This window comes from Bubalus bubalis, chromosome 4, assembly GCF_019923935.1.
Source record: "Bubalus bubalis isolate 160015118507 breed Murrah chromosome 4, NDDB_SH_1, whole genome shotgun sequence".
Taxonomy (NCBI): domain Eukaryota; kingdom Metazoa; phylum Chordata; class Mammalia; order Artiodactyla; family Bovidae; genus Bubalus; species Bubalus bubalis.
Window position 1 is genome coordinate 83937821 of NC_059160.1, and position 21304 is coordinate 83959124.

The window sequence follows — 21304 nt, forward strand, 5'->3', positions numbered from 1 at the left end:
ACTCAGTTGACATTCTCTCATTGAGTATCCTGCATCTCAATGGAAACACATTCAACATATTGGTTTTAACTAAAATATGTATATACATTATTTTTAACTGTGGAGAAGAATCTTATTTTAAACTTTAGCACATTTAGAAAATGCATATATGTAAATAGTACATTTACATTTAAACAAAGCTCCCCTCATTGTCTGAAGCAGCATCATAAAGAGTGGGCACAATATATTTATCCTTGTTCTTTTTAGGAGGAGTCTGAAAACTAACCTAAGTCTATCAGCCAAACTGACGATCCTTTTTCCTGCAGCACATTTAGTGGCATTCCTTTCTAAAAGGAAAAAAAAAAAGTATTGTTAAAACTGAACAAAGTATTCAAAACTGCATTTTTAAGCTCTAAATTTTTTACTTGGAGAATAGTTAAGGGCTTCCAGGTGGTGCAGCAGTGAAAAATTCACCTGTCAGCGCAGGAGAGGCAGGAATCGTGAGTTTGATCCCTGGGTCAAGAAGATCCCCTGGAGTAGGAAATGGCAACCCACTCCAGTATTCTAGCTTGGGAAACCCCATGAACAGTATGGAAAAAATATGACAGCAGTTTATGAGCCAACCAGGTCAGAAGGTGTCTAATATGCTACTGGGGAATAGTGGAGGGCAATTACTAACAGTTCCCAAAAGAATGAAGCTGCTGGGTCAAGTAGAAATGATGCACAAGTGTCTGGTGGTGAAAGTAAAGTCCGATGATATAAAGAACAATATTGCATAGGAACCTGGAATCTTAGGTACATGAATCAAGGTAAATTGGACATGGTCAAGCAGGAGATGGAAAGACTGAACATCAGCATTTTAGGAATCAGTGAAATAAAATGGATAGGAATGGGTGAATTTAATTCAGATGACCATTATATCTACTACCGTGGACAAGAATCCCTTAAAAGAGATGGAGTGGCCCTCTTCTACAAAGCAGAAAGAGTAGAAAGCGGAGTGCCGAAGAATTAATGCTTTTGAACTGTGGATTTGGAGAAGACTCTTGGGAGTTCCTTGGACTGCAAGGAGATCAAACCAGTCAATCATAAAGGAAATCAGTCCTGAGTATTCATTAGAAGGACTGATGCTGAAGCTGAAACTTCAATACTTTGGCCACCTGATGCAAAGAACTGACTTATTGGAAAAGACCCTGATGCTGGGAAAGATTGAAGGCAGGAGGAGAAGAGAATGACAGAGAATGAGATGGATGGCATCACTGACTTGATGGACATGAGTTTGAGCAAGTTCCAGGAGTTGGTGATAGACAGGGAAGCCTGGCGGACTGCAGTCCATGGGGTCTCAAAGAGTCAGACATGACTGAGTGACTGAACTGAACTGAACTGGGCCCTCATAGTTAACAGAAGAGTCCAAAATGCAGTATTTGGGTACAGTTTCAAAAACAACAGAATGATCTTGGTTCATTTCCAAGGCAAACCATTCAACATCCTAGTAATACAAGTCTATGCCCCAACTATTGAAGCCAAAGTATCTGAAGTTGACTGGTTCTATGAAGACCTACAAGACCTTCTAGAACTAACACCAGAAAAAAAGATGTCATTTTCATCATAGTGGATTGGAATGCAAAAGTAGGAAATCAAGATATGCAGAATAACAGTGGAGGTGACGAATGGATTCAAGTTTGGCCTTGAATTACAAAATGAAGCAGGGTAAAGGGTAAAAGCAGAGTTTTGTCAAGAGAATAGGCTGGTCATAGAAACCATCCTCTTCCAATAACACAAAAGATGACTGTACACATGGACATTACCAGATAGTCAATACCAAAATCAGATTGATTATATTCTTTGCAGCTGAAGATGGAGAAGCTCTATATAGTCAGCAAAAACAAGACTGGAAGCTGACTGTGGCTCATATCATGAGCTCTTTATTGCAAAACCCAGGCTTCAATTGAAAGTAGGGAAAACCACTAGGCCATTCAGGTATGACCTAAATCAAATCCCTTATGATTATACAGTTGAGGTTGTTAGTTGCTCAGTTGTGTCCTACTCTTTGCGACCCCATGGACTGTAGCCCACCAGGCTCCTCTGTATGTGGAATTCTCCAGGGAAGAATACTGGAGTGGGTTGCCATTTCCTTCTTCAGGGGATCTTCCTGACTCAGAGATTGAGTCCAGGTCTCCTGCATTGCAGGCAGATTATACAGTGGAGGTGATTAATAGATTCAAGTGATTAGATCTTGTAGACAGAATTCCTAAAGAACTATGATTGGAGGTTCATAACATTGTACAGGAGGTGCTGACCAAAACCATCCCCAAGAATAAGAAATCCAAGGAGGCAAATTAGTTGCCTGAGGAGGCTTTACAAATAGCTGAGGAAAGAAGAGAATCAAAAGGTAAGGGAGAAAAAGAAAGATATCCTAACTGAATGCAGAGTTCCATAGAATAGCAGAGAGAGATAAGATGGCCTTCTTAAATGAACAATGCAAAGAAATAGAGAAAATCGTCAGTGCTATGGTTTTTCTAATAGTCACATATGGCTGTGAGAGTTGGAGGCTAGGTGCCAAAGAATTGATGCTTTTGAATTGTGGTGCCAGAAAAGACTCTCGAGAGTCTCTTAGACTTCAAGGAGATCAAATCAGTCAATCCTAAAGAAAATCAATCCTGAATATTCATTGGCAGAACTGATGCTAAAGGTGAATCTCACTAGAAGAGACCCTGATGCTGGGAAAGATTGAAGGCAAAAGTAGAAGGGAGCAGCAGAGAATGAATTGATTGGATAGCATCACCAACTTAATCGACATGAATTTGAGCAAACTCTGGGAGGACAGAGGAGCCTGGCATGCTGCAGTCCATGCCAGGAGCATGAACAAGGAGCAACTGAACAACAAGAACAACTCTCAGAGGATAGAATGTTGTCATCAGTAATTACTGGGCTTTTCTTCATTCAACCTCCTAGAAAGAGATTTCCTCTTTCTCTCTTTGAGTGCTGACTCTAAATTACCAGGAAAGGGAAAAAAATAGGATATCAGCAAATTTGGTTATGCCAGTATGTGGGTGCCTGCTAGGTCGCTTCAGTCATGTCTGACTCTTGTGTGACCCTGTGCACTGCAGCCTGTCAGGCTTCTCTTCCATGGAATTCACCAGGCAAGGATACTGGAGTGAATTGCCATGCTTTACTCTTATTACAGGATACCTATGTTCCAAGCCTGCCCTGTGGACTGGGCAAATGTGATAATGGGTTGAAGAAATTATTAGACAAGAGGTGCTGGATGATAATTCAGGAAGTGATACCTAACTTTGGGATGCTATTTCTTTCCTCTTGGAAACTTCTGAGTTTACAAATATTGGGTCCATGATCTAGCAAATAGGAAGACTATAGGGATTTACTTAGTGAGTAATGAACTATGTTAGTTTACTTAGTGAATATGAACTATGCTTATGTAATAGAAATTCATGTGCTACAGGAAGGGCTTTCCTGGTGTCTCAGATGTCAAAGAATCTGAATGCAATGAAGGAGACCTGGGTTCAATCCCTGGGTCAGCAAGATCCCCTGAGAAGGGAATGGCTACCCATTGCAGTATTCTTACCTGGAGAATTCCATGGACTGAGAAGCCAGGTGGGCTACAGACCATGGGGTCACAAAGAGTTGGACATGACTGAATGACTAAGCGCACACACAGCACATCATAACTGTTTCATAATAGATATGCAAATAAAGGGTAGATCTCTGACCTACTAGCTCCCATTTCCAAAATAATTTAGTGTTCCAGAAAAGCGAAAAAATGGGGAGGTCACACAAGATGGCAGAGAAGTAGGAAGTAGAATTTGCCTCTGTTCACAGAAACAATGAAAATATATCTACAAGTGGCATGAATCACACAGAACAGCTAGTAAGCACCAACAGAAAACTTTGGATGCCCAAGAAGACAAGAAAATCCTCACATAACTGGGTAGGAGAAAAAAAAAAAAAAGAAAAAGGAATCAGAGTGGGGCCTATGCCCTAGGGGGAAGCTTTATATTCCTTGTTTCATGTAATCCTCAAGAAATCCTTGTGAGGGAAAGATATTCTTAATCCCATGCTACAGATAAGGGAATGGATTATTATCAAGCTAATCATTTATCCCAGGTCATAGAGTGGGAAGGTGGTTTGTCAACCCAATACTTTCTGGTTCTAGGACTCCTGCTCTTCTGGTACACCATTTTAATTTCCCAGAATTTACCATAGTGGCAGTAAAGAATCTATAATAAGTTGAGGATAATCACAGGGAAACAGGAGGCTATTGTGTAATTCAGATTAGAGATGGTTATGAACAGAGATAAGATATTGGTAGAAATAATGACAGAAAAACAATGTAGTTTGAGGACCTATCAGAAATAACCTTATGAAAGGTTACATTTGATTAACCAAATGTTGAGGGTAAAAGAGAGGGAGGAATTGATGTTATACTAAGGTTTCTGTATCTACTACAAATGAATTTCACTGAGTAGGCTTAAGCAAGACAAGGAATGAACGGAAGAGTTGAGGTAATGCGCGTGTGTTGGCACTCAGGGTGGGTTTGTCCAATAAATATGCCATCTGCAGTCTTATATGTCTTCTGTAGAGAAATGAGAGAGAATTAATAGCTAAAGTTGGGGAATTTGAGTTGGAACTTTACTTGTAAACATTTTTAGGTTCAGATGCAGTTTTAGTCACTCTAGGCTCTTCTCTGGTGGCTCAGTTGGTAAAGAATCCACCTGCAATACAGGAGACCTGGGTTCGATCCCTGGGTTGGGAAGATCTGAAGGAGGGCATGGCAACCCACTTCAGGATTCTTGCCTGGAGAATCCCATGGAAAGAGGAGCCTGGTGGGCTGCAGTCCATGGGGTCGCCAAGAATGGGACACGACTGAGCGCCCAAGCACACACACAGTCTCCTAACAATCGTCTGCAACACTTGTCACCTTCCAGTGGATTCCGCTCTGCAGCTTCATACCCTAAGTCTTCCCTGGGAAGTCCTTACACATGTATTCATCTCCTTCTAAGTTTTTCAATAGTCAAGAAGTAGAAATTTTTAGAAGAAATACTAAAATGTGGTTATTTGGATAATAGGTGAACAAGTGACTGAATTGAAGGCTTTTAATCATTTCATTACAAAAAAATTAAGAAAGGCTAATATCATAATATGTTTAATTTCTGGCATTTTATGTAGATAGATTTTCACCTCAAGCCTTAAGACCACTTAGAGTTTTTGCTTCAGGTTCATTTTGTTTAATACAGGTCTGTACTCATGTTAAGTCAACTCCTTATCCATGATTTACTTGCTTGTGACGCCCCCAATCTTGTTTATGTTGCCCAAACATGGCTGAGAGAGACAGCTGTGACATTCTGAAGCCAGCTGGCCACAGATGGATCTCCAGTGAAGCATGAATCCATTTTGGGTTGGTGATCTACGTTTACTGCCTCTTGTTAAACTTACAGAGATTCAGCTCCTAAATCACCTGGCATTGACTGAATCCACTTACATATAAGTAATAGACTGAAGTAAGCTTCAGCCTTTGTTGCTTGTGCTCAAGACTCTCACCTGTAGGGACAATTCTTTATATTATTCTTTTATTGTCCATGTTTTATAGTCCGTGTTAGAGTCTGTTTAGTTTATGGCCATATAGCACATATGTTTCGTTAGGTGCAATAAGCTTAGTAGCTCCATGTTTTGAGGTTACGATGATTATGAGCCTTTCCAAGATTTTGTTGACATTTCCACATTTATGTTATGGATTTGACAGTTAAACTTGAAATCTCAAGGAGGAGGGGATGAAGTTGTAGCCTGAAAAGAAATTATTTTAGAATTTTTAGAGAAAATATCAGTGATAAATGTTTATCTGCAAGGCTGATGGGAGTGCAGGCTTTTTTAGATTCTACGCACAGATAACCAGTTAAAGCACAAAGCAAAACAAAGATGTATGAATAGTTGAAATAATTAGCTAAAACTGAACAAAACCGAAACTGTAACAGTGGCTCCTAGCAAATAAAATTTAATTTTGAATCAGTATCCAAAAACTCTTGAGTGTATAAGCTCCATAACTTCACTTTTTCAGAGTCCAGTGTGATATTCAAACTGGCCAGAATTGCTAATATAGATATATGCACACTGTGTCCTTTACAACCTGAGTAGGATGTACTGTTAAATGTTAATGGCTATGCAAATCAGTGAACTCGTGGTTGAAAGTTTTTATGGCAGGTCTGCCTATTTGTAATTCTTCTTTACATTTGTCCAGAGCAGCAAAATTTAGAATAACTGCTAAATTTTTTAATACAATATGTTCTTTTTTTAAAAAAAAAAACTTCTCTCGTGGCTCAGTGGTAAAGAAGCTGCCTGCGATGCAGGGGACACAGGAGATGCAGGTTCCGTCCCTGGCCAGGAGGATCCCCTGGAGAAGGAAGTGGCAATTCACTCCAGTATTCTTGCCTAGGAAATCCCATGGACAGAGGAACCTGGAGATTTTTAAGATTTTGTATCAGGCATTAGCTGATTTATAGTACTGTTAGTTTCAGGAGTACAACAAAGTGATTCAGTTATACATACATCATTTCCTTTTCAAATTATTTTTCGATTTAGGTTATTACAGATTTTGAGCAGAATTTCCTGTGCTGTACAGTAGGTCATTGTTGCTTATCTGGTTTAGAAAAGCAGAGACATTACTTTGCCAACAAAGGTCCATCTAGTCAAGGCTATGGTTTTTCCTGTGATCATGTATGGATGTGAGAGTTGGACTGTGAACAAGGCTGAGTGCCACAGAATTGATGCTTTTGACCTGTGGTGTTGGAGAAGACTCTTGAGAGTCCCTTGGACTGCAAGGAGATCCAACCAGTCCATTCTGAAGGAGATCAGCCCTGGGATTTCTTTGGAAGGAATGATGTTAAAGCTGAAACTCCAGTACTTTGGCCACCTCATGCGAAGTGTTGACTCATTGGAAAAGACTCTGATTCTGGGAGGGATTGGGGGCAGGAGGAGAAGGGGACGACAGAGGATGAGATGGCTGGATGGCATCACTGACTCGATGGATGTGAGTCTGAGTGAACTCCGGAAGTTGGTGATGGACAGGGAGGCCTGGTGTGCTGCAATTCATGGGGTCGCAAACAGTCGGACACAATTGAGCTACTGAACTGAACTGAGTGTGTGTATGTAATTCTAAATTCCTGATTTATCCCTCCCTCTCTGCCTTTTATCCTTGGTAACCATAAATTTGTTTTTACATGTGTGACTCTACTTCTGTTTTATAAATAAGTTCATTTGTATCAGTTTTTCTTTTAGATTCTGTATATAAGCCATATCCTATGATATTTTTCTTTGTCTGACTTTACTTAATGCAACAACCTCGGGGTCCATCCATGTTGCTGCAAGTGACATTGTTTCATTCTTTTTAATGACTGAGTAGTATTCTACTGTATAACATGTACCACATCGCTTTTATCCATTCATTTGTCAATGGACATTTAGGTTGCTTCCATATCTTGGCTGTTCTCAACAGCACTGCAATGAATATTAGGGTGCATATATCCTTTCAAACCGTGTTTTTCTCCAGATATATGCCTAGGAGTGGGATTGCTGCATTATATGTAACTATATTTTTAGCCTTTTAAGGAAACTCCATATCGTTCTTCATAGTGGCTGTACCAATTTACACTCCCACCGAAGTGTAGGAGGATTTTTTTTTCCTATAGTCTCTTTATCATTTGTTGTTTGTAGACTTTGTGATGATGGCCGGTGTGAGATGATATCTCTAGGTAGTTTTGAGTTTTATTTCTCTAATATTATGATTAGCGATGATGAGCATCTTTTCTTGTTCCTGTTTGTCATCTGTATGTCTTCTTTGGAGAAATGTCTAGAATAACTAATAAATTTTAAATATCACTCTTCACTTTTAAATATATTAATTAATTTATTTTTAATTAAATTCTCTATGCTATGTCCTCTGCTTTATCATGGCATCCAGTACTCACCATGTGCCCACAGCCGCAGAGGAGGGACATTCTCTTGTTTTGTGCTGATGTATCTTTCTACATGAATATAGGATAGTTATTCTACCATCAAGGAGATATAAGTGTAGTTGGAGAAGTGAAGTAAACACAGAAAACAATTTGAAAACATGTAAAAATTCATGTCAATCTTATCTTATTGCTGTTTCTAGGGTGTAGTATGTATTGGTTTACCTGTGTAATATATCAATAAATATGAATAACTTGGGTCACTTTGTTAATTCATAAATTAAGCAGATGTTTACTGCTTACTTACCACTTGTAGGCAGTGCTCTAGGCTCTGAGGTATCAACAGTGGAAAGAATAGATAAAAATGACTTGCAGTCCTCCTGGAACTTATGGAATAGTTTTAGCTATTGTTTACTCTCTTGGTTCTCAGGATCTTGATAGGGTCTTGTTTCTTGACATCCTAGTAACTTTTGATTGAATGATGGATTTTATAAATAAAAATAGATGATATTTTATTCTTCCTGAAAAGGTTCACTTTTTCCTCTGTTAAGTGCAAAGAATAGAAGCTGATCACCTTAATTCAGTCATGAAATGGACTGGATAAGGGTTGATTTACAGTTTCTCCAAGGACAGTTTCATCACAGGTTTTCTTTAGTCTTCCATACTCTTGTATATCCTGGGCCATTCTCTCAGAATTTTCTGAACTATAATAGTTTCCTCAGCATGAAGTAGCCAGACCTCTGCTATACTTTACAGAGACATTCTCCCACCCAAGTCCTAACCAGGCCTAACCCTGCTTAGCTTCTGAGATCAGACAAGATGGAGTGCGTTCAGGATGGCATGGCTGTAGACTATAAAGACTTTCTGCTTAGTCTCTCAGCTTTCCTTGTGCAAAAGTTCATAATTTGGCAAAAGTCTTGAAAGGAAAACTGGCTGTGTATCTTACTTTCTTCTGAGCATCTCCTTTCTCACAAGAATCTTGGCTCCTTAAATTTCAAACATTGCCTCTTTAACCTACTGAGACTGTTCTCTGCCCAGGCACAATCCAGGTTCTCGTCTTCTTGCCTTACGCATGGAATCAGCTAATATCCCCAGAGAAAATACAGTTAACTTTCCCGTAATGCTCGCCAATCTGGTATCTTCATTGCTTCATCAGCTCTTAGATGAGTTTAAGCAGATTTGGGGAGTTATTTTTATATTTTGTTTAGTTTTTTTTAGGGTTTTTTGGCTGGATCATTGGTCTGTTGCATGCTTACTATCTCATCGTTGTTTTCAGATACTGAAATAGAAGAATCATGCCTTCTCTTACATACATCTATACAACCACAAAGAATGTAGCCAGGAATTTCTATCCTGGAATTAATTGGCAGAGTGAATAGGTAGAGATGTAACATTGAACAAAATCTTCAATGTAGGTGTCATTGAAAAAGCTGGACAATTAACAGAGCTACTATTCTATAGTACCCTGAGTCCAATGACCCAGAGCTGCTTAGATGGGTGAACTCAGTATAAGTGGGAATCCAAGACCTGATGGTAGCTGTAGGGAGTTGTAGCTTCTGGATGCTTCTCTTGGCTTCTTATTATGAATTATCCCCACAGGAAGTAATTCTTGATTGTCACTGTCTTATTAAAATACTGGGGAACAGAGATATTCTTTGTGCTTTTTTATATCTCTACTAACAGTTGTAGGAAGAAGGTATAGCACAGTAGTTAAGTGCATGGATTTGGGAGTCAATCAAATTTATATTCAAATCTTGTCCATTTATTGGATGCTTAAACTTGAGAAAGTTGCAAAAACTCTCTAAAGCCTTAATTCCATATCTGTGAAATGGGAATAACAATACATTTCATTGTTCTGATATGAAAGTTGATGGGGACTGTGTTTTTAAAGTGCTAATAACAATCTCTAGCACATTGCTAGCATGCAGTTTTTGGTAGCTAGTTTTTTTGGTGTGTGTGGCTATTATGGAAACGCATGGAATAAGGCTCAGAATTTTGAGATGAGACCTTAAGATATTTACATAGCCCCTCCAAAGTAAGTAGAAGCACACGGAAAAAGTTGTTAAGAATTCATAAGTTTGATTTTGTTGTTAAAAACCATTTAAATATCTGTGTAAATATCTGTATATTTAAATATCAGATAAAAAACTATCTGAAATAACTCTAGAAAAAACAACTGAATTGGAAGCAATTTAACTCTCAATGACTTCAAAAATGTGCTTCTTCATAGTTTCAATAGATAACTAACAAACATTTATCTACTGCATATTGTTTTAAAGTTAATCTAATGGGTACTCTAAGTTGTATAGGTATTATCATGTTTAAGAAAAGGAAAAAAATTTAAAGTAAAAGAAAACTGAGTAAAAAAAAATACGTGGAATTAAAAAAATATGTACAGAGAAATTTGGTTCCTAGGTACCATTCATTAGTTAGGTGGTATTGATTGGGCAGGGCAAGTGATCTTTTTGAATCCCAGTTTTCTTAGTGAAATTACAAATGGGAAAAATGATAGTTAGGATTTTCTTGACTATCAAATGAGAAAATGAAAATGCTTAATAAGCAATAAGCATGATCTTATTACCTGTTTTTAATAGTCGGGTGTACCTTTGAACCTTTCTTTGAGCTCTGAGGAATATAAACTTGTGTTTAATAGCAAGCAAACAATAACTAGCTATGCCAAGTGATGAAGTGGAATCTGGCCATTGCTATTAAATAATAATTTAAGTCACATGTATTTGAGTAAAATTTTACATCACTTCCCTATGTGGAAATTTTTTCCAAATCTTGACTTTCTTCTGAACATTATTCAGATATGACATTATACTTAAAACTTACTCCCAGCATCTTTTCAATAGTTCTGACTTTGAGAAGACAGAACTGAAGGAAAGTGAGCTCTTCTCTTCCTTTCTAGTTACTCTAATTCAGGAATTGTTTCTGCTCTCCTCATACTTGAGTGAGCATGGAATGATGCCTTTGCTGAGTATTTCTGTTTGATTTTCCAAAAGCTGTTGTCAGTCCTACAGTGCAAAAATGAAAGGCACATGGTAATTGGTGTAGCCACAGTCAGTTTTCAAATCTAATTGGAACTGACCCAGACACCCTCAGAGCTCCTCCTAGCCTTTCAAATTTATAAGCGCATCTGGTGAGACAAAAGCAAGAAAGTTTGTTAAAAGGGGGAAAATTCCCTTTTGAGTGTTGCTGAACCAGAAAGCTTTGACTGTATGGTTCTCTGAGTCTGGACAATGTCTTGTGTGTTTGTTTCCACAGAGCATATATCATTACAGACTATATGGGCATCCGAAATGAAAGTTTCATGAAATTAGCTGCAGTAGGGACCTGGATGGGGGACTTTGTCACAGCTTGGATGGTAAGAAATTTTAACTTCACCCATTTCAAATGTCAGATGGAAGACATGTTCATAATGTTATACACACTATTTTTCTTTTTAAACCAATAGCCTCATGAATTATTTTATTTCATGTTATATTTCAAATAACATTCCAAAGTGAAAAAAGAAGGATCTTGTTTTCATGGTTAGCATTATTGCAGTTGTGCAAAGCCCTCAAACATGAGAAAGTCTCATTTATTTCACCAAATTTAAACAGTCATTTCAGTAACAGGCTTGTTAGATAATCCAAGTCCAGTTATCCCTAATTTTCCAAGCAGTAAGTCACTGGAAATGCTGAGCTCTAATTGTTGGTCTTCCTGTCAGCCCAGCCCCTTTTTGACATAGCAGTGCTGTTTATTTTGTTACATCATTCCTCTGTCCTCCCAAGGGTTAAAGATACAGTTTTATTTTCTCAACTCATATGAATTGGATTTTATTCAGTACACACTATTTATCATGGTTTAGGACAGAAGTTACCTCTCTTGCAAGGGGAACAAATTCATGAGAAATACAAATCTAGAGATTATATGCAATATCTGTTTACCTCAGGATAAAACATCAATACAATTATAATACCAATGATGACTGTCTACTGAGATATATTTATATATAAAGTACATTTATGTGTGTATATATGCATATGTATATACATGTATGTGTGTGTGTGTATATATATATATATGCATGTATGTGGGACATACACATTCATCGAATTAATGGAAAACTCTTCTGGGAAAATTTAAATAATTTTATAAGGATTGTTTGCTTGTTTTTGACATGTTTACTTTTAAGGTAAGAAATACTGTTTGGGCTGTCTGATAAGGCCTATGAAGTATCCTTAAGGACTTTAAAAATGGTTTTCTGCATTTCTTTTCCTTATTGAACCTACTAACTTAATGGTAACTGAGGAGTTCTGAGAGGTATCTGTTTTAGTCTCTTTTGTGCCTTATCAGTCTTTGTGTGTGCAGCAATTAGACAAACCATGTTTCATGCTGGGCTCTTCTGCTGGGAGAGTAATTTCTGTATTTAACCACTGAGTTAATTAAAGACACTATGTAGCTTAAAGGCTCTGGGTCCTATAAGCTTATAAGAGAGTCTCAGGATGCAAAGAGCGTTGTTGTTATTGTTTAGTCGCCAAGTCTTGTCTGACACTTTGCGACTCCATGGACTGTAGCCCACCAGGCTCCTCTGTCCATGGAATTCTCCAGGCCAGAATACTGGAATGGGTTGCCATTTCCTTCTCCAGAGATCTTCCTGATCCAAGGGTCGAACCTGCGTCTCGTGCTTGACAGGCAGACTCTTTACCACTGAGCCACCTGGGTTTATACAAATGGAACACTTTAGCATTCACTGACACCTTTCATAAGTGTAGTTAATCCTAATTAGCTTTATTCAAATTCATTCACTTAAACATGAAAGGACCTACCAAAAGAAAGATCGTGCCCAAATTAAACACAACTTGGCAGGGACATGCCCTGTAGACATGTTCCTGATACTGCAGGGCGATTGTCACAAGTGTTACTGCCATTTCTGTTCCTAGCTTTGTTTCTTACCTGAAACAGGTGTTTTCAGGGCACAGGAAGCAATTTCTTAACAGCTACTCCTGTCATCATTTTGCAAGTGACCATAAAGTACCAAGTGACCATAAAAGAGTTTGCCTAGCCTGTTTTTGAAACTCCTCCCTCCTCTATTTAATTTTAGAATGTTATCAGAACCCATTACCAGATGCTTTCCATTTTATTAACTTTAAAATTGAAATTTGAAAATGTTGTTTGTTTGTAATCCCTAGAAAAAAGAATGAGAATAAGCTAGACATTAAGACCAGGCAGCCTCATCTGTTTCCACTGGGACAAACTGTTTAAAAGGAAAGATCAACTTTAAACTTGTAATTTCCTTAAAATCTGAGGTGATGCCTTTTGGAAAGTTTTGCATTTATTGCGAATTATGATTGTGACTCATTTTATGATGGCTACTTAATAAAATGCAAAAGAGAACTGGATCAGTTCAGAAATTTGGATTCTCTAATCTTGCCACCTATGGTTTGACCTTCCACAAATAATATACAATCCTTTGCGCCTTAGTTTGCAGATGTCTTAAAAGGATTAATCGTTCCTATTGGTGCTCCTGGTTTTTTTGTGAAGATTAAATGTGTGGTCCTGGGACCAGACTTAAAATGCTGATGTGTAAGGGAGATATAAGTGCTTTATTGTTATTGCTCGTGTTTTTGAACCCCCATCCTCTTGACTGGTCCCAGTCCCTTGAAGTAATGCAAAGGAAGGTCATCGATCCAAACTTTAGGCTTTGGAGACTTTCTGTCCCTCCTCTGAAGCTCCAGGAGCATAAGAATCCCACCTTATCTCAGACCTGGGGTCCAGGCACTTGAAGTTTTCTACCTGTTGCTCATGGTACATTTCCTTTTCACCTCTGCCTGACGCTGACCCTTACCAAAGTCAGGGGAGAAGCAACAGACCAACGAAACATAAGGTCTGCTTTGAAGTTTGCAGGCTCAAAGTCAGCCATTTGATACAGAAACCACTTTCTTTTCCATGATGACACCGTTATTTATTTGTGACCCAATTCCACCCAACTTCTCCTCAGACTTTCCTACAAAATAGTGTTTCCTAGGCCATATAGGGGTTTCCCAGGTGGTACAGTGGTAAAGAATCTATGAGCAATGCAGGAGATGTAGGTTTGATTTCTGGGTCAGGAAGATCCCCTGGAGAAGGAAATGGCTACCTGCTCCAGTATTTTTGCCTGGAAAATTTCACGGACAGAGGAATCTGGCAGTCTGCAGTCCGTGGGGCCACAGAGAGTCGGACACAACTGAGCGACTGAGCACACACACACATACACAGGCTGTATATATAGTTCTGCCCGTATTTACTGGTTATGTTATTTTTATAATTAAGCTATTTTTCTTTTGAACCATAAATTCGGGTGCAATGTCTGGGCAGCACTGAGAGGCAAATGCAGGGTATGACTTTGACCAAAGACCTTTAACCCTTCCTGATTGGATTTCTACCACGCGGTCTTCTGCCCTACTCTTATGGTTTAAGGGAATACCAATAATTCCACAGTTCAATCTGTAGTCTTTCTCTCCATCATCCAGATGATCTTCAGAGTTTCTCTTAAATTTAGTACTTTAATTTCTTCTATTTTTACTAGCTAACCTTATAACTTTTTACCTTTTCCTAATCTGTAGATTAAGAATAGATTGAGAGTCAAGAAAACTGTGTTACAGGTTTAAGCCAGCAAACCTTCTGAGGTCTCTCATCTCTTCCTTTCTGTAAACCGAGGAAGAATAAAAATCCCTTTCTGCTTATGTTATCTGAAAAACTGACCTTTTCCCATTAGTCACAGGGACAGAGATGGGAAAAAAAAAAGTTTTCTCCTGATCTGAAAGTTCAGTCACACAGAGAGGATTCCCAGAGCACATCATTTCTATTCCCATTTCTATTCACTGACTAGGCAGTACGTTTCCATATAAATATTTATATGTCTACATATGTGTGCATTGATAACATTTAAAAAAATAATAGTTTTCCTCTTGAGAGGAGCCTAGGGAAGCTTTGACCTTCCTTTGTCCAAAGAATTCTCATCATGAAGTGAATATCAATGATGAAGGTGACTTGTGGAAAAGCAAGTGATTATTTACATTTCGGATAAAAGTATGCCTTTCAATATTATATTTTAAAAATAGAGAATTTTTCTCTGGTGGAAATAATTCAGAAGTTTCCCTTGGTTTTAAAAGGCACATCAGAACTTATGTAATCCACAGGTGAGGCCAATATGAACCAATCTGGCAAAAATCTTTGGCCCTCACACTACCGAGCGTCAGGCTCTGTTTGGTTCAATTCCCTGGCAGTCCTGGCTATTCCAGACTCTGTTGTATGTCTTGGGCAGAGGGCGATGTGTCAGCGTTAAAGTTGCTATTTTTTTAAAATAGATTTTTTAAAAATTAGGATAAAAGAAATATATAAAATGACCAGCTATTTAATTCAGCATTGAGCTGGCCCTTTATGTTAATAGTTGCAGAGAAAGGAAAGCAAAAATACCCGTGTCTTCTGTGACACCATGGCCAAGTATCCCCATATTTGCCCACACTCTGGGCCATTAAGCAGGGAGTTGAGGAGGGTTGGACAGTCCCACAGCACATGGAACTTGTGCTGTGGGACTTGACCACAGCTTGACCACCTCCTCCTTTGAAAGACAGAGGTCACAGCTCTGCTGAGGTATAAAGTGACAGGGGATTTTTGAAGACATGGTGATGACACCTGCTTCTGTCCCTCACCAGAAGAAAAATTACTTCCTGTCTATCTATACCTAAATCATCATCCTTTTCCTCAGCCCCTGATTCCTCCTGCTCTGGTGACTTTCTTTTACAGAAGTAGGTGGTACATGGCTCATGACAGTGACAGGGACATCACATTCTAGGTTTGAAGTTCATGGCTGTGGGGAGGTGCTTGCGTGTGTGCCAAATCACTTCAGTCATGCCTGACTCTTTGTGACCATGTGGAATATAGCCCTCCAGGCTCCTCTGTCTATGGGATTTCCCAGGCAAGAATACTGGAGTGGATTGCTATTTCTTTCTCCAGGGGATCTTCCTGACCCAGGGATCGAACCCAAGTCTCTTTCGTATCCTACGTTGGCAGATAGGATTTTACCACTAGTAGAGAGGTGAAGAAGGATAAAAATAAAGTGAAGACAGTTCTGATGGTAAACACTAATGTCATGATAAAGCGCCCTACATCATAAAACCACATACTGTGTATACAGGGATTAAAAAAGTGCTCAAGAAATATTTATTGTGAGAATAAATAGATGTATTGTAAGAACACATAGCAGTAACTTCTTTATCTTCTTTTCTTATTCAGTTTTGTCACTGTGTGTTATAAAATGGGCATTCTAAAGTATTGTCAAGGTTGGAAGGATGGGAGCTGTACTGTTTGGGGCACTTTCATATACCAGCTCCCTTCCCGCCTTCTGACAATAAGGCTGTGTACTTCCTCCTGCTGAGCCTGTTTCCATAATCAGGAGGACATGAGCTAGGAAAGACCCTTGAATGGATGTAATCAATTGTTTTTAAAATTTTTATTAGAGCATAGTTGATTTACAAGATTGTGGTAGCTTTAGGTATACAGCAAAGTGCATGTTATACATACATCACTCATTTTTAAAATTCTATTTCCATATAGGCCATTATCTATTTTATATATAGTAGTCTGTATATGTCAACCCCAATCTTCCAATTTCCACCCCCCACCCCTTACCCCTTTGGTTTGTTTTCTACATCTGTAGCTCTATTTCTGTTTTATAGATAAGTTCATTTGTATCTTTTTTTAGATTCCACATATAAGCGATGTCATCATATTTGTCTTTCTGTGACTCAATTCACTCAGTATGCATATATATATTCTTTTTAAGATTATTTTGCATTATAAGTTATTACAAGATATTGATTGTAGTTCATTGTGCTATATAGTAGGTCCTTGTTAGCTATCTATAGAGTATGTGCTTAGTCGATCAGTTGTGTCTGACTCTTTTGCAGCCCTATGAGGATCCTCTATCTGTGAAATTTTCCAGGCAAGAATCCTGGAGTGGGTTGCCATTTCCTCCTCCAGCAAATCTTACCAACCCAGGGATTGAACCAGCATCACTTAGGTTTCCTGCATTAGCAAATGGGTTCTTTTCCACTAGCGCCAGCTGGGAAGCCCTCAGTAGGGGTACGGTAATCCCAAACTCTTCGTTTATCCCTCACCCTTTGCCCCTTTGGTAACTGTAAGTTTGTTTTCCATGTCTTTGAGTCTCTCTGTTTTGTAAATAAGTTCAAGTGTATCATTTTCCTGAATGGTGATGTAACTTTTTATACAATACACAATCTTTGGCAATATAAAGATTGAGCTTCTCAGATCCCACCAGAAGGTTTCTTGAGTGGTCATTATTGCTTTCAGGGGCACAGTTCTGCTCCTGGGGGCAATGGAAGAAAACTAGGTTGAGATAAATCCCTTCAACCACTTAAGCAGAGAGTTTTTACTGTACTATATAAGACAGAAAATTGGTTAAACTTCAGTGGACAGAGGCAGAAGTAATTAAAGAATGATATATACTTGAAAATAATTTATACTTTTGGGTTAGTATTTATTTACAAATCTAGAACAGACTAGAGATGAGAAATACCTTTGCGGCATTCAAGAGTAAACTATTCTTTCTAGCTTTTTATTTTTTTTAATATAAATTTATTTATTTTAATTGGAGGCTAATTACTTTACAATATTGTATTGGTTTTGCCATACATTGACATGAATCCACCACAGGTGTACACGTGTTCCCCATCCTGAACCCCCCTCCCACCTTCCTCCCCATACCATCCCTTCTTTCTAGCTTAAACATAGAAAATATGAAATAAATTTTGTAATTATGAATACATACCTGAAACTTGGTGAGTTTTTCTATTGTCCCATGTTTATTGCATGCTTACTAAGGAAAGGGTGTGATTATTTATACTATTTTCATTTCACCAAATTAGTCATAGTTTATTTAGTTCAAATTTTTCTGTTATATGCACATCATTATTTTGAGGACTGTTCTGCAAATACTAAGTTTGTCAGTGAACACTAACCTAGAATATAACCAACATCACATCTAGCTTGTTATTCTTTTTGAAATTGAGTTTATTAATTCGTATTATGATCAATGCCAGTTTTCTAATTATTTCTTTACACTGATATTTCAAAATGACAGAATAAAGAGTATAATTGAATTGATTTAATATCTAAAATTAAGTAGCATTAACAGCTTTGCTGAACATCATAATAAAATAATTTAAACTGTGAAACATTGAATAGAAGGACCATAGTCAACAAACTCATTGAACAAGTATATATGAAAACTGAAGGGAAATATCAGAAACCTGCATGCAGATTTAGAAGCAGGAGAACTGGACATGGAAAAACGGACTGGTTCAAGATTGGGAAAGGAGTACGTAAAGGCTGTATATTGTCACCTTGGTTATTTAACTTATATGCAAAATGCTGGGTTGGATGAATCACAAGCTGGAATCAAGATTGTGGAGAGAAATATCAACAACCTCAGATATGCAAATGATACCACTCTAATGATAGAAAGTGAAGAGGAACCAAAGAGCCTCTTGATGAGGGTTAAAGAGTAAAAAAGCTGGCTTAAAACTCAGCATCCAAGAACTAAGATCATGGCAGCCAGTCCCATCACTTCATGGCAAATAGATGGGGAAAAATGTAAACAGTGGCAGATTTTATTTTCTTGGACACCAAAATCACTGTGGATGGTAACTGCAGCCATGAAATTAAAAGACACTTGCTCCTTGGGAGAAAAGCTATGACAAACCTAGACAGTGATTTAAAAAGTAGAGACATCACATTTTTGACAAAGATCGTATAAAGAAAGCTATGGTTTTTCCAGTAGACATGTACAAATTTGAGAATTGAACCATAAAGAAGGCTGAGTACCAAAGAATTGATGCTTTGAATTGTAGTGCTGGAGAAGACTCTTGAGAGTCCCTTGGACAGCAAGGAGATCAAACCAGTTAAACCTAAAGGAAATCAGCCCTGAATATTCATTGGAAGGACTGATGCTGAAGCTGAAACTCCAGTACTTTGGCCACCTCATGGGAAGAACTGACTCACTGGAAAAGACCCTGATGCTGTGGAAGATTGAGGGCAGGAGAAGAAGGGTGTGACAGAGGATGAAATGGTTGAATGGCATAACTGACTCAATGGAGACTTATAGCAGAGACAATGGATATGAATTTGAGCAAACTCCTGGAGATAGTGAAGGGCGGTGAAGCCTGGTGTGCTGCAGTCCATGGGGTTGCAGAAAGTCAGACGTGGCTTAGCGACTGAACAACTGTTGGAGCTGGACCTAAGAGCCCAGCATTACTCTGAGATTTTTCTCTTTTGCTCTCTCTGCCTGTTCATTGAGGCTATTTCATGACTGTAGTCTACTCCATGCTTGGTAAACTTACATTGCTTTTCATTATTTTATACAGTGAAATTGGAAACTGGATCAATCCTTTAAATAAGTAATATGCTGTCTTTCTATGAAGATTGTCTCCTAAGTGAGAGACCACAGTAAAGGGTATGCCAGTGGATTTGGAAGCACATTGAGGAAATGCTCTTCAGGGAAATCTGTAAGGACATGAGAGAAGCAAGGGACAGATGGGGAAGGAGGTGAGCAAAGATGTGGTCATAGTCTCAGGTAGTCTATCCTTGACTTGAACCACTGGGCAGGTTTTGTGTTCCTGGGGATTGGAGTATACCAGTAGGTGAAGGGGATGTGGGTGACACACACCATTGACTATAACACAAAAAACCCAAGAACATTATACTGAATGGCACCCATCACTGTCAAAAAAACATTGTCAGTTCATTTGATTATTTGATTGAAATGAGAAAACTAAGGGAGGAAATATTTTTTACATTTCCATTTTATTCTTTGAAAAATTTAGAGGAAACCAAATATGGTCATTTTGACTTTGCATGTATAAATATTTTAATGTATCTATAAATATTTTAGCATTGTGTTTCATGTTCCTTCAAAATAATAAGTTCTTACTAAAAAATTAATAAGACTGGAAAGTCTAACCTCCTATTTTCTGATAGCATCACAAATGGTGATCAAGAGTCTTTTGTTTTTCAGGGTTCTTGGATTTTTAAAGTACTAACAGAATATGATGTTAAAAAAAAAGGATTTCTGAGTAAAATAGATTGTAGTATAGAATATAGATATTTAAGAATAGAGGCACTAAGTCCGTCTCTGCTGTAACTCTCCTAAGCTCAATATCTATCAGAAATTCCATAGTATGTTATACTATGTATGTACTTTATATTTATTTATTAAAAATTTATGGAATATATTATTCTAAGCATATGAAAGGTACCAGGAAAGTGCATTGGATTGAGCTACATTAAGATGTGAAAGATACTATGGACATCTCTTATAGAGAGACACTCCCACTAGAGGCAGGAGATGCTCACATTCATCTTTTCCATCCCTAATTCGTTTCAGCATCTTTTCATCATACTATATTTCTGTTATTTGGCTTGTACTTCCTCAAGGCAGGTGTCCTTTTTCTCTTCACATTTGTTGTGATTTTTCTAACTCAATATTCCACACTTTTTAGAGCACCATTTATCAATCATTTGCCTGAGGTTTAAATAAGAGCTAGGAGACATTGATTTTTTTTTTTCCTCTGAAAGTCCATTATATAGTGAAATGAATGCTGGTTATTAATATTAGCTCAGAACCCTCAAAAAAGAAGCTATGTGCTTCTTTATGTAGTAGTTTTGAAAGTAGTTGGATTATTTCTCTTTTACATTTTTTTTTTTTTTAGTTTAGTGCCTTTTCTGTGGGTCAAGCACTATTTTGTGTATGTGTATGTAAAATTTCAGTTAGTTTCAATGCTTTCAACTACTATACTATCCTGTCAAGTGAAATACTTTTCTTGAGCGTATTTAATCATAAACATTAACAAGACATGGACTATAGCTTTTGTGGGTTTAATACTTTTTTCTGCCAGTGTGTCCATAAAATTTGTTTAATTTTGTCGTTAGTTGGGAGAGGGGAGCGCGTATCTTTTTAGGTACTAAGTGATAGTACCTCACATCTCAGCCAGGCTAATCCTTTTAAACTTTAGAAAACTCAGACATTTTTCCTGTTCCCTTTTAACAAATATAGGTGTTTGAAAGCTTCTTATTTCTGAGACCAGAAGAAAGTAGAATAATAGTTGTATGTGATATTTTTAAGATAGATAATTCAGTTCCTGATTTTTTAAGTCCCAAGTGTTTTGTTTACATGAAATTGTTATCCTTTAAGCAGTTGTTTGCCTCAAGGATTTTTTTGAGCAGTAAAGATTTTTTATATTCACAGTGTATGTTGCATTTGTAGTTAAATGTTCTATAAACATCAAAATGAAATTTATAGCAATGAAGTACTAGTACTT

The 21304-nt window shown here is 37.8% G+C and overlaps 1 protein-coding gene across 8 annotated transcripts in view; it reads left to right on the forward strand.

The window, feature by feature from the left end:
- Nucleotides 1-21304, forward strand: part of TMEM117 (transmembrane protein 117) — a 649146-nt gene that overhangs the window by 330006 nt on the left and 297836 nt on the right. For all 8 annotated transcript variants that reach the window (XM_044941660.2, XM_025284014.3, XM_044941658.2 and 5 more), the window contains one exon: nucleotides 11208-11307. In XM_044941660.2, the coding sequence (XP_044797595.1) occupies nucleotides 11208-11307 (100 nt within the window). The remainder of the gene's footprint in view (nucleotides 1-11207; nucleotides 11308-21304) is intronic.